General features: G+C 36.5%; 1 protein-coding gene across 2 annotated transcripts in view; it reads left to right on the plus strand.

Annotated features, from left to right (window-relative positions):
• The window catches only part of TRPM7 (transient receptor potential cation channel subfamily M member 7), a 51,946-nt gene that overhangs the window by 32,496 nt on the left and 3,994 nt on the right, over window positions 1-15,456 (plus strand). The window contains exons 18-35 of one of the 2 annotated variants that reach the window (XM_015638623.3): window positions 992-1,147; window positions 1,277-1,420; window positions 1,992-2,120; window positions 2,740-3,024; window positions 4,091-4,265; window positions 4,818-4,950; window positions 5,732-5,916; window positions 6,571-6,703; window positions 7,160-7,875; window positions 9,875-9,951; window positions 10,735-10,794; window positions 11,859-11,940; window positions 12,301-12,371; window positions 12,853-12,890; window positions 13,875-13,900; window positions 14,254-14,304; window positions 14,387-14,452; window positions 15,112-15,395. In XM_015638623.3, coding sequence (XP_015494109.1) covers window positions 992-1,147; window positions 1,277-1,420; window positions 1,992-2,120; window positions 2,740-3,024; window positions 4,091-4,265; window positions 4,818-4,950; window positions 5,732-5,916; window positions 6,571-6,703; window positions 7,160-7,875; window positions 9,875-9,951; window positions 10,735-10,794; window positions 11,859-11,940; window positions 12,301-12,371; window positions 12,853-12,890; window positions 13,875-13,900; window positions 14,254-14,304; window positions 14,387-14,452; window positions 15,112-15,395 — 2,811 coding nt within the window. Of the gene's footprint in view, window positions 1-991; window positions 1,148-1,276; window positions 1,421-1,991; window positions 2,121-2,739; window positions 3,025-4,090; window positions 4,266-4,817; window positions 4,951-5,731; window positions 5,917-6,570; window positions 6,704-7,159; window positions 7,876-8,044; window positions 8,217-9,874; window positions 9,952-10,734; window positions 10,795-11,858; window positions 11,941-12,300; window positions 12,372-12,852; window positions 12,891-13,874; window positions 13,901-14,253; window positions 14,305-14,386; window positions 14,453-15,111; window positions 15,396-15,456 lie in introns of those variants that run through there. The other variant, XM_033517007.1, reaches the window with a different exon arrangement.

Genomic DNA, 15,456 nt, shown 5'->3' on the forward strand with positions numbered 1-15,456 from the left:
AAGGCAAAAACCAGGCAAGTAGCCTTTAATCAGAGGCTTAAAGAGATCATGTGAATACTAATCCACTACTAAAAACATAGTAGTAACAACCCTTAACAGATGGAAAACCTGTTGTAAGACTGTAGTTTCATGCATTTTGGCTTTTTACAGGGGGCACATAAGACTTGATGTAAAAAAGCTTTGTGAATATCCTATTTTGGAGGAACTGAGCAAAAGCAGGGCACAGAATGAAACAAGGGTAGCCAAACTGGGGACAGGTTTTCCAGTGATGCCCTTTTTGTAATAGAGATCAATTATGATATAGACAGAGATAATTGATATAGATCAGTTGAACCAAAATGGGAGTGATAATTCTTTGAGAAATTAGGTATCAAAACCTAATTGTTGCTAGAAATAAAATGAAATAAAACTTTCTTACAAAATACCCACAAGCATTGTTTAACTTGTGACCTACTAAAATCCTCTTTGATAACTGATTAACTGTTTTCTTGCTTGCTTTGTAACAGGCTAATGACAGTAAATAGCTTTCACTTACTCTCTTCATCTCTACCTTAGCTCATATTTTTACTGTAAATTGAAAAAAACCAACCAAACAAACCCCAAACAAAACATACACGACTCCCCTCTCCCTCCACAAACCACAACCTTGTATATCCTTTTAAAATACACTTTAGCAATACACCATTCCACAGAGTGTGAACAAAATGTCTCTATCTTCAGGCTTGGAGTACATTCTTTCTAGTAGTTTTGAATTTTGGCATTTGTTGGTTTTTCCCATTTCCTATGTCTTCAAGTCAAGAAACACTCTGTATGTGTGATCTTAAGCTCTTAAGTGTATATACAAGTAATAACAACTAATTATTTTCTGTATTTTTCCCCTCGTAGCAAGAGAAATTTAGATAATATATGTTCAGAAGCTATTCTGTGTGTTGGTATATTCTGATACTTTAATGTAGCTGTGAACTATTTACACTGTCTTCATCTTTTCCAGGTGATACTGAGTATTCTACTCCCTCCTGCTATACTGCTGTTGGAATATAAGACCAAGGCTGAAATGTCACATATTCCTCAGTCTCAAGATGCACATCAAATGGCAATGGATGACAGTGAGAACAACTTCCAGACTGCAGCAGATGAAATACCTATGGTAATATGGGGCAGAGGGAGATATTAAAAACAATATTCTTCACTTAAATATTTTTAAGTCAAAGAAGTGAAATTTAATGCCAGAAAGTATGTATTTTTGTGTGGGAAATTAACAGTCCTTTTATTTTAGGAGGTTTTTAAAGAAGTGAGGATCTTGGACAGTACTTTTGAAAAGCATGACATGGAAACTCCAGCAAAACCTAAAAGACTCCCAATTACACAGAAGTTTTATGCATTTTATCATGCTCCTATTGTGAAGTTTTGGTTTAATACGGTGAGTTTTTTTCTGTGCAGTGTGTCTTTTATTTGGAAATGTAGCAGAAATTTTTGTGTTAGTTTCCCAACATGTAGCTCTGATTGAATCAATGTCAAGCACTTTCCAAAAAGCAGACAGAAAACCTGTTACCTTGCTGAGCTGGAAAGGAGAAACACTTGTTTTTATAAAATTGTGTAAGCACATGCTATGCCCTGTGGTTTGGGTTTTTTAAATTCTGTTCTGAGTAATTACTTTCATCAGTTGCTAGCAGGAGTTCTATAACCATTTATTAGTCTCAAGTGCACACACAGCTTCGTTTCAGTTGCTGTAACAGAAGTGCTAGAATTTGTACTAAAGGAAAATAGCTGTAATAAGAGTGAAGTTTTGCTAGCAATAAATAGCTTATGACAGCTATTTTTCCTTTTCGAAAATGAAAATGCTTGTATCCCCTTATAAATAATTTAAAGGGGTAAATATAGTCCTGTAATCCTACTTGAAGCTTCTATTGTATACCACATCAAAAGATTCCATGTACGTATATAAAGGATCCTTCAGTAATTATATGTATATATTTTATTTGTTTTTTTAGTTGGCATACTTAGGATTCCTCATGCTCTACACATTCGTGGTTCTTGTAAAAATGGAAGAATTACCATCTGTTCAGGAGTGGATTGTTATTGCTTACATTTTCACATCAGCAATTGAGAAAATTCGTGAGGTATGCCTGTAACAATCTAGGATTTTAGCTTTTTTTTTTTTTTTGTCAGTTAAAACAGTATGCTTTAAAATATTATTCTGTAAACAAGAAAACTGAAGCAACTTCAAGCATCAGAGTACATGATGTAATACCTTTATCTTAAAGCTTGGTATAGGCTGCTAGATGGAGGCCTTGTAACTCAAGGTGGGTAAAATGTGTATTTATTTGTCAGGCAGGTTCTACCACTGTGCTGAGATCAGATATCAAAACAAAAAAAAATAGCTTTAGTGACACAGGAGAGCCATCATAACTACAGAGTTCCTGGGCAGCAAGAGACTTTACATAAATTTTGTAATAAATTTTAAATGGGAGAGATAAGTTAGTCCCTTAACCTGGTACCTCAGGCTTAACTGAATGCAGGTGAACTGAAGGTTCATTTTTGTCACAGTAACTGCCTCAAAAGAAATAAAAACATCACCAAAACCCACTGAATCCAAAATTCCTTGATAAATTAGTTAGACAGAGCAAAACGCTCCTCTCCTTGTTGTGAAGCTGTCCCAGTAAACACTGGTTTTGATTGCTCAGCATTTAAGAGTTATCCATTTGAATAACTATTACAGCTTTTAAATTTATTTTACAGATTTTTATGTCAGAGGCTGGGAAGATTAATCAGAAGATCAAAGTGTGGTTCAGTGATTACTTCAATATCAGTGACACAGTTGCCATTGTCACTTTCTTCATCGGGTTTGCGTTAAGATTTGGAGCCAAGGGGAATTTTGGAGAAAACACTTACAGAGAAAATTACATCTTTGTTGCTGGAAGAATAACATATTGTCTCAATATAATTTTTTGGTATGTGCGATTACTGGATTTTCTAGCTGTAAATCAACAGGCTGGCCCTTATGTTATGATGATTGGGAAAATGGTAAGTACTATGTTTGTTACTGATTTTTTTTTCCCCAACTGCATCCATTTACAACTTCTCTCAATAGTTTTATTTAGTTAGAAGTCTCTTATCCTGCTGTAATAGGATAACAATGTGGTGTGTAGAATTAGCTAGCTGGAATATCACTTAAAGGGTTTCAAAAGAAGCACTGATTAGAAGGCTTCCTTATGCAGCTGTCCTTGTTACATAAATGTAAAAAAATGGCAAATCTTCCTTCTCTGGCCTGTTCTGTTCTCAGATGTCAGAGACTTAAATGAATATGATGAAGCCTTTGTCTTGATTCACCTTCCTATTGAGGTCTGAAGTTTATAGCCTTTGTGTTCTTTAGGTCAAAACTTTTAACTTGCTTAGTGTCCTAAAGCACCTTCGTGGTTTGTGCTGTGGAAAACTGGGAACAGATTATGCTTCTTGTCATCTCACACAAATAATATTAAAATTGTTTGAATGTTAAATTAAATAACTTGAGGTCTTCTGCCATTAGCTATTCTAAGTGTTAAAAACCATTTTAAGGCTTGAGAGCTGTATATATGAATGTGGAAGGGGCTTTTGTGTTTCTTCCCTCCATAAAATGGTTCTTAGAAAATTGAACCCTGTCATTCCTTAAAAAAGAGGGCATCAAGTTGCTCATTTCTCACTTTGATTTCTTGCAAGAGGCACAGGTTCTGTCTTCCTGTCCTTCGGAAACTACCTCTGTTTTTTGTGCAGCTGGTGAATACTTTTAGGAAGGAATGTTTCTCTTTGTCAGCTGCTCCTTGTGTACCTACCTAATCATATTTAAGTTGAAAGGGAAATATGCTCAGTTGCCTTTGGCCAAGGGTACTAAATACATTATAAGAAAGGACAGGAAAAAACCTCAGTAGTTTTGGGGTTTTTTAACAGGGCTTAGTATTTAACAAAATTTTCTGAGTGAAATACTTGTGTCCTGGACTCTTTTCTTTATATAATACATAGACTTTCTAAAGTGTATGCTGTCACTGTAGAAGTTTAAAAGTTGTGAGATCGTATTTATGACCTCATGGATTAACTGACTTTTTTGTGTTAATAGGTGGCTAACATGTTTTACATTGTGGTGATCATGGCACTTGTACTACTTAGTTTTGGTGTTCCCAGGAAGGCAATACTGTATCCTGATGAGGCACCCTCTTGGACTCTTGCTAGAGATATTGTGTTTCATCCATACTGGATGATTTTTGGTGAAGTCTATGCCTATGAAATTGATGGTAAGATACTGCAATTATGAAGCAAGTAAAGAAAAAACTTACTCTGATAAAGTCTTCTCAAAATGTTATGAAATTCCAATTTTATGGAAGTCCCAGTACTGTTTGCTTTGATTCCACTCATTGGAATATCTCCTTTTTGTGGGTTGCAGCTGTATAACTATGTGACCTGGTTTTTCGTTTTCTTTTCTAAAACTTGATTGGCTTAGAATGAAAACTACATAGTTGCAGTTTCTCTCAAGGATATTCCTAGCAAGATTTTGCAATTCTGTCCCACAGCTATCATGACAAAATTTTGACTGTGGTGATGTACTATGCTTTTTTAAAAAAGCCAATAATATGATTACAGCATAGTATCAGCCAGAAACATTGTCTCTGGTATTTTTCTACCATGTTCCTAAATGCATGGAGACATTTTGAGTTGCAGAACCCCAGTGCATGATAGTTGGTTTTTGCAAACTGGAAGTGACCTCTTTTTTTTTTTTTGTGTCTTTACTTGCTGGGAGTTCTAAAAGATGTACATGTCTTCTCTGTATCTTTTTTTTCCCAACACAGTATGTGCAAATAATTCAGATGAAAAAGTTGCTCATCTCTGTGGCCCAGGAACATGGTTGACCCCGTTTCTTCAAGCTGTCTACCTCTTTGTACAGTACATAATCATGGTTAATCTCCTGATTGCATTTTTCAAGTAAGTATGTAGATAATAGTTAATTTTGCTAATAATTGGACAAGTCTATCTCATTGCAGTAAGATAACAAGATAACCACTGATGCCAGATCAAAGCAATCCCATTTCCTGGAAGTTTTTTTCAGGTTCTGAGGCTGGTCTTTGTCTCTTCCTCACTGCAAGCCCATGGCTAAGTTAGTGAAGTGTGTGATGTTACTGGTTTACATTGCATCTATGAGGTCAGGGGAATCAGAGTGCAAGGAAATTTGAAGGCATTTTGTAACTTCTTTGTCAGAAAACAAACAATTGTTTCTTTGTCTTTATTGACTGCTGTTTCTAAATATTTAATGTTCTCCAGTTGATTTGGTTCAATTGTAGTAAGCTGTCATTTAGAATTCTCTGCAAGTGTTTGATTTATGGGCATAAGCAGCTCACAAACAGTGAAGGCAGACTGGAGAATTAACATGATGTGATATAAAATTTGAGTTTAGTTAGAAATAATTAATTTTTTTGTTCAACAAACTTGAAATTTAATCTCAGAGTAATTTATTTCTGATAATTTATTCTATTTATTGCTCTAGATCATAGTGTTCTCTTGAATGTCCTTCCAATTTCCACAAAAATAATTTTACAGCAAAAAAAAGTTTATGCTTTTGTCTCTTACTTTACTGGCTTCAGAATTCAAGATTGCTATCAAAGTGTTAAAAAAATAAATGATCCAGCAACCACTAAACAAATACCATCAACTCCCCACCACCCCAAAAAGCATCTTGATGTGTTAATATTGTTCTGTTCCCTTTCAGCAACGTGTATTTACAAGTCAAGGCAATTTCAAATATTGTGTGGAAGTATCAGCGCTATCATTTCATTATGGCCTACCATGAAAAACCTGTTCTGCCTCCACCACTGATCATTCTTAGCCATATGGCTTCCCTGTTCTGCTGTATATGTAAAAGAAGAAAGACAGACAAGACTTCAGATGGGCCAAGTATGAACAGTTATCCAAAAAAATTGCAGTAATATTTTTGATATGGTTAAAGCAAACTGTCAGAAAAGCGCCATGTTTGTGGTTACAATGTGTATTGTGAAGAAAGTCAAAGTGGGTCTTAATTTTATATGCTTTCAGTATTGATAATTCTTTTGAAAATCACCATGCTTTTCTCACAAGTTTCATGCCAGCCCCTAGAAATCTCCAGTAAAATTCACCTAGCACACAAACAAAGAGATTAAATTTCTTGTTATTGCTAATGGAGATGATTTTTTCCTTCTTGTAAAACTTCTTTGAAACTTTCAAAAAAATAAAATCCAGCTAAGGAATGTAACTTCTGCCTCAAAGATAAAGGGATTAAAGGGTAGGAGTGTAAGGAATGATAATATTGTGCACAGATCCTCTCAGAATTACTATTTTCATTTTATTTCATTGTCAATCTTTGACCTTGGAACTTTTTTTGCAATGAGAGAGGAAAGGTCCTAGGTGGCCCTCTGGTAGTGTGTTGTTTGGGGTTTTTTCTGGGTTTGTTTGTTTTTGGTTTTATTGTGGCTTTTCATTGTTAACATCCTTTGTAGAGTTGTGACTGTTAGTTTTAAACACCTGTACAACTTCACTACATATATGTCATTGGAACTGTTGGTCTCTCTTTAGAACTCTTCCTCACAGAAGAAGATCAGAAGAAACTTCATGATTTTGAAGAGCTGTGTGTTGAGATGTATTTCAATGAAAAGGATGATAAATTTCATTCTGGAAGTGAGGAGAGGATTCGAGTCACATTCGAACGGTAGAGTATTTACAAGTAAAATTCCTGAATAGAGAATTAGAACTTTTACAGGTTTTTTAAATGTACTTGAAAGGGGGAGAAATGCAGCTCAAGAATAGAAAGTGTTTATGCAAATTTTACATGGTAACTTTCCATTGTTATGCAGAAACTTATAATGTCATTGATGCTTCTTGGTCTACAGAAGCAGTCAGTAAACTGAGGCAATCATATTATTTAATTTCCCATGATGTTTTAAGAAACTGGTGCTGTAGGCCCTCTATTGATAGCTGTTTTAATTCTGTGATTCAGAAGTATGTACAAATGTTGTATTACAAAACAATCCAATGCTATCGTATTATTGTGACATTTCAAAGTTGTTTTTCCCCCTGATTAAATGGACAGAAAGGGTTATGATGTTTCTTTTGTGTGTTGAGAAAAATACCTTTCATATCTACTTCATAATTTGATTTTTCTTAGGGTGGAACAAATGTGCATTCAGATAAAGGAAGTTGGTGATCGTGTCAACTACATTAAAAGGTCATTACAGTCTTTAGATTCACAGATTGGCCACCTCCAGGATCTGTCTGCTCTAACTGTGGATACTCTGAAAACACTGACAGCGCAGAAAGCCTCAGAAGCCAGCAAGGTTCATAATGAAATCACCCGGGAACTGAGCATTTCAAAACATTTGGCACAAAATCTCATTGAGGATGGCTCTCTCAGATCATCTGTGTGGAAAAAGCACAGCATTGGAAATGTCTTTGGTTCTTTCCCGCAAGGAGGCCTTGAGAGCAATAATGCTTTACTCTGTAACATTTCTATCCGGGATGACAAAGAAGTCCACCATAAGACAATTGGTCAGGAGTTGGCTCTGGTTTCCCGAAGAGAAGAAAAAAACTTCCAAGAGGCAGGTTCCTCAGGCAGTGCCTTATTTTCAAATGCTATTTCTCCTCCAGAACTTCGCCAACGAATACAGGCTGCAGAGATCTCAAAATCCACTAGTAAAAGTAAAAAATTAGGCAACTCATCCAACAGCATGCCACATGTAACATCCCCAACAACGAAGTGTTTTGTTAGCACTCCATCTCGACCCAGTTGCAAAAGTCAGCTGGATTCTGCAGTAAAGCATGAAGAGACTGTTTTCTCTAAGGCTACAGAAGGAGATAATAATGTAGAATTTGGTGCATTTGTGGGTAAGTATAACAAAATAGATTCTGAATGTCCTGAAGTCATTATTAGCTGCTCTTATCCTCTTGCTTCTGGCTCTGCTTGCCTTGCTTTCACCCAAGCTTGTGTTGAAAATGGAGGATACGTTAATTGTGGTTTTATTCATGATGAGAATGACACTAATGATAACTACAGCTGCAGAGTTGACAAATGTGCTCACCAGTCCCCTGTCAAGTTAGCGAAGAACAAGCCCCAAACGAAGTTCTCTTTGTCAACGGGCGACTTGACGTCAACAGTCAACTGTGGCGGCTCACATGGAAAATTGAATATTAAAGATGAACTTTCCAAAAGTCAGCATGTCCATGCAATGGAACTGCAAACCCGAGATTTATGTTCTAACATCCTTATGGGACTACTTCATAAACTGTGGACCAAATCTAAGCCACAAGGTTTGACTTATCAAGAATTGTATGGTATTTTGGGTGTATTCCGGTTGCAGGTGACTTTATTCTACCATTTTGCTCTGCTTTTTTTGCATTTAACATCTCTAATTTCCCTATGTTGCTTGAATGTTTTTTTTTAACTGAAATTATAATTTCTCCATAATTCTGTCACATAGACAATATTTTTCTGAAAAACATTATCCAGTTGTTTAGTATAGCAGTTTTGGGCAATTAGCAGCTGTACAACTTGGTATGGGCACTGTAGACAAACCTTTTGTGACTCATTATAAAGCTCCTACCTTCTGATTGCATAAATCAAAAATATTGTCTATTTCTTGACGTAATTACAGAACACTACTCAGGCTGATGGAGTCCTGGACAAATATCTTTGTGGTATCTGTGTCAAGCTGAGGGTTCCTCCTATACTGTATTTCTAAACACTGTTACAGCTGGGATCTTCCACTGTTGCCAAGGCTTATCTATGTTGGGGCTGTAGTTTTGGAAGCTTCCAAAGTCCTTCAGTTCAATACAGCATTTTGCCTTCCCTCAAGTTCTGTTTAACAGTAAAAGGGTGGATAGTTTTGGTTCGTTACCTACATATTTGAATGGTAAAACAGTGGCAGATCCATTGCAAAACACAGGTGTGGGTTTACTAACTGATCCCTGTAAAGAAGATAATGCTTTAAGTATGCTTAGAGTTTAGTAGAAGATTGTAATCTGGCATTGTCAGGTTGCCTGCAGAGGTGTTGTCTTGCTCTAGTTGTTTAGGGATGTCTCAGTGTTTTCCAGAGATTTGCTGAGGTTGTATAAATTTAAATCTCTAGACAAGAGTTTATTCCACCGCCGTGAAGCTTGGATTTCTAAGTTACCTACATTAGCTATTTGTGGTGCCTCATGGTTGAAAAAGGAAAGCAAGGCTAAACAGGAATTATGGACAGTGATTGTACAACTCTTATCTAATCTTTAAATGTACTTCACCACTAATAACTTTGAATACTAACTATACTTATTTACTGGAGCCAGATTTTTTGTATATGGTCCTATGACATCTCTAGCATTTAGAACATACCCTTCATTTTTACTGTCCACAATTTATAACACTTGTGATACCATGCAGGTTTCAATTGTGAAGCCAAGTAGATTTAAATTATTATAAAGCCACATGCTTGGGAAAATTCTGAAAAGTATTTCTTGCAATTGGGAAGATGAAGGGTATATTGTAAAAGCTACCTCCAGGAAACTGTCTACTTTCCCTTCAATTGTCAAGCATTCGTAAAAGTACTGTAATCCAGGCCTTGTTCCTTTCCTGTGAGGAGCATACGCTTGAGTAAAAATTTAAAATATTAGCTTTACTTTTTGAATTGTGCTGCTCCACACCTCAGTGCGGGAAAGGCAGTAGTTTGATATTGTTACACTGATCTTTACTTTAGTGTGTTTGTAAAGTCTTCCCTGGTACAAACAGGCACACAGACCTTAGGTGGTTTGTAACCCTTTGCTATGGTGATGCAGACTGTTGGCATGGTCAGAACATTGGAGGTTGCCTTTGATTTTGAATACTCTTTTTGAATTCACTGTGTCAAAGGTCACAGAGACAGCATGGACCTACAGCGGTTCAAAGAGGCAGCCAGCAAAATGAAGGAAAGAAGTGCTGATATTGAGGTGAGCACAAAAGGCTTTGTCAATTACATTAATGGAGATCATTTTCTTTTAAACTGTAACGTCACAGTATGTTTGGAAAAAGTCTAAGACCAAATACAATCAAAAAACTTACACATTCCTTGCAAACTGCGCTTTGCATCTGTTTCATGATTAAAAAAAAAATCCTGTGAAAACTCATGCAACCCTAACTGCCATCATGTATTGTTACTTCATAATAGGATACCAGTGAAAGAATAAACAAGCTCTGAGGTTATGAAAGCTAAGATGACTACAACTGAGAATCAAGATAAAATTAAGTATCCCATAATTAGTGTTTAACTAAATGTTTTACACTCATAAATTCCAAGATCAGCCTTTAGGAAGACCAGAGTGATGTGCATTATAATTTATAGAGCAAGATGACTGTATATAGTTTTCAAAAGTGAAAAAAATGGTTCATTATGCTTCCATGAAAACTTGTCATAAACTAAAATGACTAATTTCAGTTTCCCTAAAGAATAATAAAAATTACTAACATGGAAAAGTGATTCATCATAAACCTGCCTTCCAAGTACTACAGTGTGCGTGTGTGTATATATATATACATGTATATGAAAACTGATTTTCACCATGTAGCTGTTGTGCATTCAGGGGAGAATACGCCTGAGAATTGCATTATGACATGTACAGTGCTTCTTCTGAACCTTTTCATGAGTATAATGTGTGACCAGAAAGCTTTTTGTGTGTATTCTTAGCACAGATTTTTTGGTGTTATTATTAACAATTTACTTTTTTTCTTGATAGGAGCAACAGGAAGACTTCAAAAAAGCCATACTGGAGGGTATAGAGACAACCAGACTTCAAGTAAGTAAAGTTAGTTTCCATTTATATGGGATATTTTTTTTCAACAGATACTAAAAGTATTCTTTCCAGTAAAGACATGGGTCTCTGTTCTTACCTCATTATCTGTAAACTGGATGTCTCCTTGACATGGGTCTAAATGGTTCTAGTGTTTAGGGATGTAAAGAAATAGTTGTTATGCACATAACCACACATAACAGACTCATTTTGGACACGTGCACACAGAGAGGCCTGTGTATGTGTTTATGTGTGTGGGGTGTATTCTGTAGGAATACAGAAGGGTGTAATAATAAGGGAAGGGTGAAAAAGGGTGCTAACAACTTCCTAACTGTTATAATTTTGGGCTCAAAAGCAGGGCACAATGAACGTTTACTTTTTATTCAGGTAACCACTGGAGGTAATAGATGACTAAGCCCTATGCCACTGCATACAGTCCTAGTTTGTGATGAAACCACCTTTCTCCTTTTTTTGCAAAAAAAAAAAAAAAATTAATTTTGTTGTCAGAAGTTGACCACCTCAGTACATATTCCAAGAATGTGTAATTGCAGTGAAGGAGTATGTCCATGAGGAAATTGCATTCATAACCCATAGGTTTTTATGTGGCAGGGGTTCACTACATTTTGTTGCTATTTTAAGTGGGTGCAAATTGAAATTTAGTTTCTGCCAGAGCCACATTCTTACATAAGAGTTGATCGGCAACAAAGGCATGAAGCCCATGGTGCTTGTAGTGATACAGTGTGATCAATGTTTATGTAGTTGTGTCCTATTGTAACATTCCCTTGCAAAGAACTCTTCTGGTGTGGGTCAGGAGTTTTAATGTGTGCTTGAAAGTGTTACAGCTGGTGGCTACTGTGAGAAGAGCATTTTAGCTGAATTAATGCACTCAACTTGTGCATTTCTGTGCAGTAAGGTATTTGAAATACATCCAGAAATTTTGAAGAATCCTGGCCAGTCCTATAAAGAAAAGCTGGCCACACAGATTGTGTTCCAAGAGTAGTAGTTGAAAGCAATAATGGTAATGATGACTGATGGTAAATGTAGTTTTATTTTTTTTTTTTTTTTGGTAGGGTCTTCAAACTGACAGTGGTCTACAACAGTCCAGTTCTTGTGGTGGGTTCACTGACCCTCTGACAGCCCACTCAGAGCAGTGTAAGTCTGGTCTCTGTTCAGGTCCCCTAATGTCTCTAACTTGCCTTGCTAATGGGTATCCTAAGAGGATGCAAAGTAAACACAAATGGTTAAATCATCTTGAAATATTTTTATGTAGTACTTGAATTTTCTGCTTCTTCTAGCCATGCCAGCTCAGTTCTGTTACCTTGTATTTGCCACAGCCAGCCAGAGTTGTAAAAGGCAAAGTGATCTAGTTAGGACTGCAAACTTCTTTTAAAGTTGTGGGTCAGGCTTGTTTCATGAGAGCTATGTTAAGCTGTCTGTTTGCTCCCTGTTAGGAAACAGAGGACAGTGACAGCTGCCATTCTTTGTCCAGTTACAAATCTCTTTCATTTGTAGTGTACAGCAAGAGCAGGAGAGCATCGAGTGAGGACACTCAGCAAGTCGACTCTAAAGCAGCCTTACTGACGGTTTGTATCAACCTTTTGTGACATTGTTGAGCAGAACTAGAAGCTGAACAAATAAAGGAGAAGAAACAGATAAAGAAATAATACTGATTTGTGGACTTGCTTGTTCTAGGAAGCAACAGGAGACCTGTTTTCACTAAGGGAAGAAGTTGTGTATGTTCTCACTATGAAAAACTGTGCTGTTTTCTGTTTGTAGAAAAAAAACCAACAAAATTCTTTTCTTTTAAGGAAAAGAATTACTTATATAATCCATAAACAGTAGTGAATATAGAGCCTTATTTATTCTTTTAATTGTAGTTACCATTGCTCGGTTGTATTTGGGTCTCTCCATTCAACTGCAGTTCAGTACAGCCTGGTTTATTTCCAATAAACAGGCTGTACTCCAACAGCTTAAAACACATTACCACCCCACCTCCAACTGAATATACTGTGATTTCTTACAAAACTAGAGCCCTCTTTGTTTTTCCTCTCCTTTGTTTTAAAGGATTGGCTACAAGGCAGACCTTCAAATAGCAGTCAAATGTAAGTAACCTTTCTACTAATGGAGCAATTTTTTTGCTGTATTTTGATCTGTTTTTCTTTTTGGTTTTCTTTGGCTATAGTGGTATTTAGTTGCATTTAATGAGAATAAAACCCACATCCAAAGTTTGGATTTTTTCTTCTAATAAATAACCAAATGTATTCACTGGAATCACAGGATTTGTCATAGAATGGTTTGGGTTGAAAGGCTCTCACAGCCTGTCTCTGGAGCAGAGGGACTCCAGCCCTCAGTGTATCTTTGTGGTCTCCTCTGTGCTCTCTCTAACGGGTCCTTCTTACCTTGGGGGCCCCAGAGATGGAAACAGTGCTCCAGCTGGAGCAGAGGGGCAGAATCACCCCCATCAACCTGCTGGTCACTCTTTTTGGGATACAACCCAGGACTGGGTTGGCTCCCTGGGCTGCAGGTGCTCATGGGTGGGTCAGGTTGAGCTCTCATCATGCTTTAACAGGTTCTGTTTAGATTTATGGTGTCACATGTTGGAGGGCAAAACATGAAAATGACTGTGTTGACACGTAGTGAGCAGCTCGCTTCCTGGCAAAGGTCTTTACCCAACCTTTCAAACTGTAACCACCTCTGAAATTATGCAGACATTGCTCTCGTTAACAATTACCCCCTAAGTTAACTGTTAAAGCCATTACCTTATTTATCTGATAACAGAAGGGTAAGCTGTTGTGAACAAGTTTTAATTAAAGCACCTCTGTGGGAATAAGCTCTTGTGATGCAAACTTTACATAATGTTGTGCATGACTTGGAGGTATTTAAAGTGTAGCTCTAAAAACATGAGATTACTTAACAGCTTTCCATTACTATTTTGTAATTAAGAAACCTGTACTGCCCTTGAAAAATAGGATAACAGGATAAAAGTGGTACTGTGAGGTTAACAAGGTGATCTAGGATGATATGTCACAAAATCAGGGAATACAGAATAAGTTTTGAAGATTACTTGTTTTTGTGGAATTTCACAGGCCATCAGAAGAAGATGCATTGAATGGTAAGTTTTCTTTCTGCTCTAAAGGTGAGAGATTTTTTATATATAACCAACCTCTTTGGTCATGTATGGGAATGTATTTAATTGATGGTAATTTGGAATTTATTGGACACACAAGACTGTGATTTATTTTATTTTATTTTTTTGTAAACAAACAGCCTAGCATTAAGCACTACAATTTGTATTTTTTTTCCTCTGAGGTACTAAAGACTTAAGTGCAATATTTAATTTTCTTCACAGCAGATCCTTTTCAAACTGTAGTTACTTGGCAGTTGATCTTTGTGTGTGGTATATTACTACACAAATTAGTAGCAAGAGTATCTCTTTTTTTCTTTTTCTCCTTAATCTCTTTTCAGGCATTGCTTCTCCTTTCAAGCCTATCATGGATATCAATTACTATTACTCAGGTCAGTCCCTCTTATGAACTAATGTTTGTCTTTTTAATGAGATTTATAAGATCCTTCAACAACTGCTGTAATTTTCCTCTAGCTGTAGAAAGAAATAACCTGATGAGGTTATCACAGAGCATTCCATTCACTCCTGTGCCTCCAAGAGGTAAGAACTGTATTTCTTGTTGCTGGTTCCCTGTGGTCTTTTGGGGAAGAAAAGCAAACCTTATATGGATTCTAATCTGGTTTGATCTTCTAACATAGAAGGATCAAGGCAAAGTTCACAGTTTCTCACAGCAAGTGTGAAACTGAAATCTTAATAAACTAAAAGAAGTCTAATCTCTGTCTTAGAATGCTCAGAAATATATGTGAGTATGACACCTTTTCTAGGGCAACTCACTTGATTATGAAATGTAGATTTAATTATAGTTGTCCTCAGAAATGGTGTTACAGTGATGGTAGTATTGTACTAACAGTTTTATAACAAGCTATTCTGGAAGGATTCCTTTAAGTTGTCTTTTGTTTAAACTGTAAACATTTATTCAGTGTTCTTAGTGCTGTTTGAGCAGTGTCATTAATAGGTCTAAATAGGAGGACAAATTTTGCAGCTCTGAAAAAAGCTGTGAAAGTGAAAAAAGCTGCACAGGGGTCATTCCACTGGACAGTTTAAATTTTAAAAATTTAAAACAGTTTAAAAACATTAATTCAAGATGTCTGCAGTGACTTAATACTGCAGTTTGTTGTAAGAAATGGTGGGTTTTCAGCACTTTTAATTTCAAACTTGGAAAATTCAATTCAGTGATTGCTTTGTGTGCTGCGCCGCAGGTGAACCAGTCACTGTGTATCGCCTTGAAGAAAGTTCTCCCAGTATCCTGAACAACAGCATGTCCTCCTGGTCACAGCTGGGGCTCTGTGCTAAAATTGAATTTTTAAGTAAAGAGGAGATGGGAGGAGGTTTACGTCGAGCTCTCAAAGTTGTATGCACATGGTCAGAATATGATATCCTGAAATCAGGACATCTTTATATCATCAAGTCTTTTCTTCCTGAAGTTGTGAATACTTGGTCAAGCATTTATAAGGAGGACACTGTGTTGCACTTGTGCTTGAGAGTAAGTTCTATCTTTATCAATTATTAAATATGAACAGGCATTATATGTTAAACATAGTGTA

This window comes from Parus major, chromosome 10 (assembly GCF_001522545.3).
Source record: "Parus major isolate Abel chromosome 10, Parus_major1.1, whole genome shotgun sequence".
NCBI lineage: Eukaryota > Metazoa > Chordata > Aves > Passeriformes > Paridae > Parus > Parus major.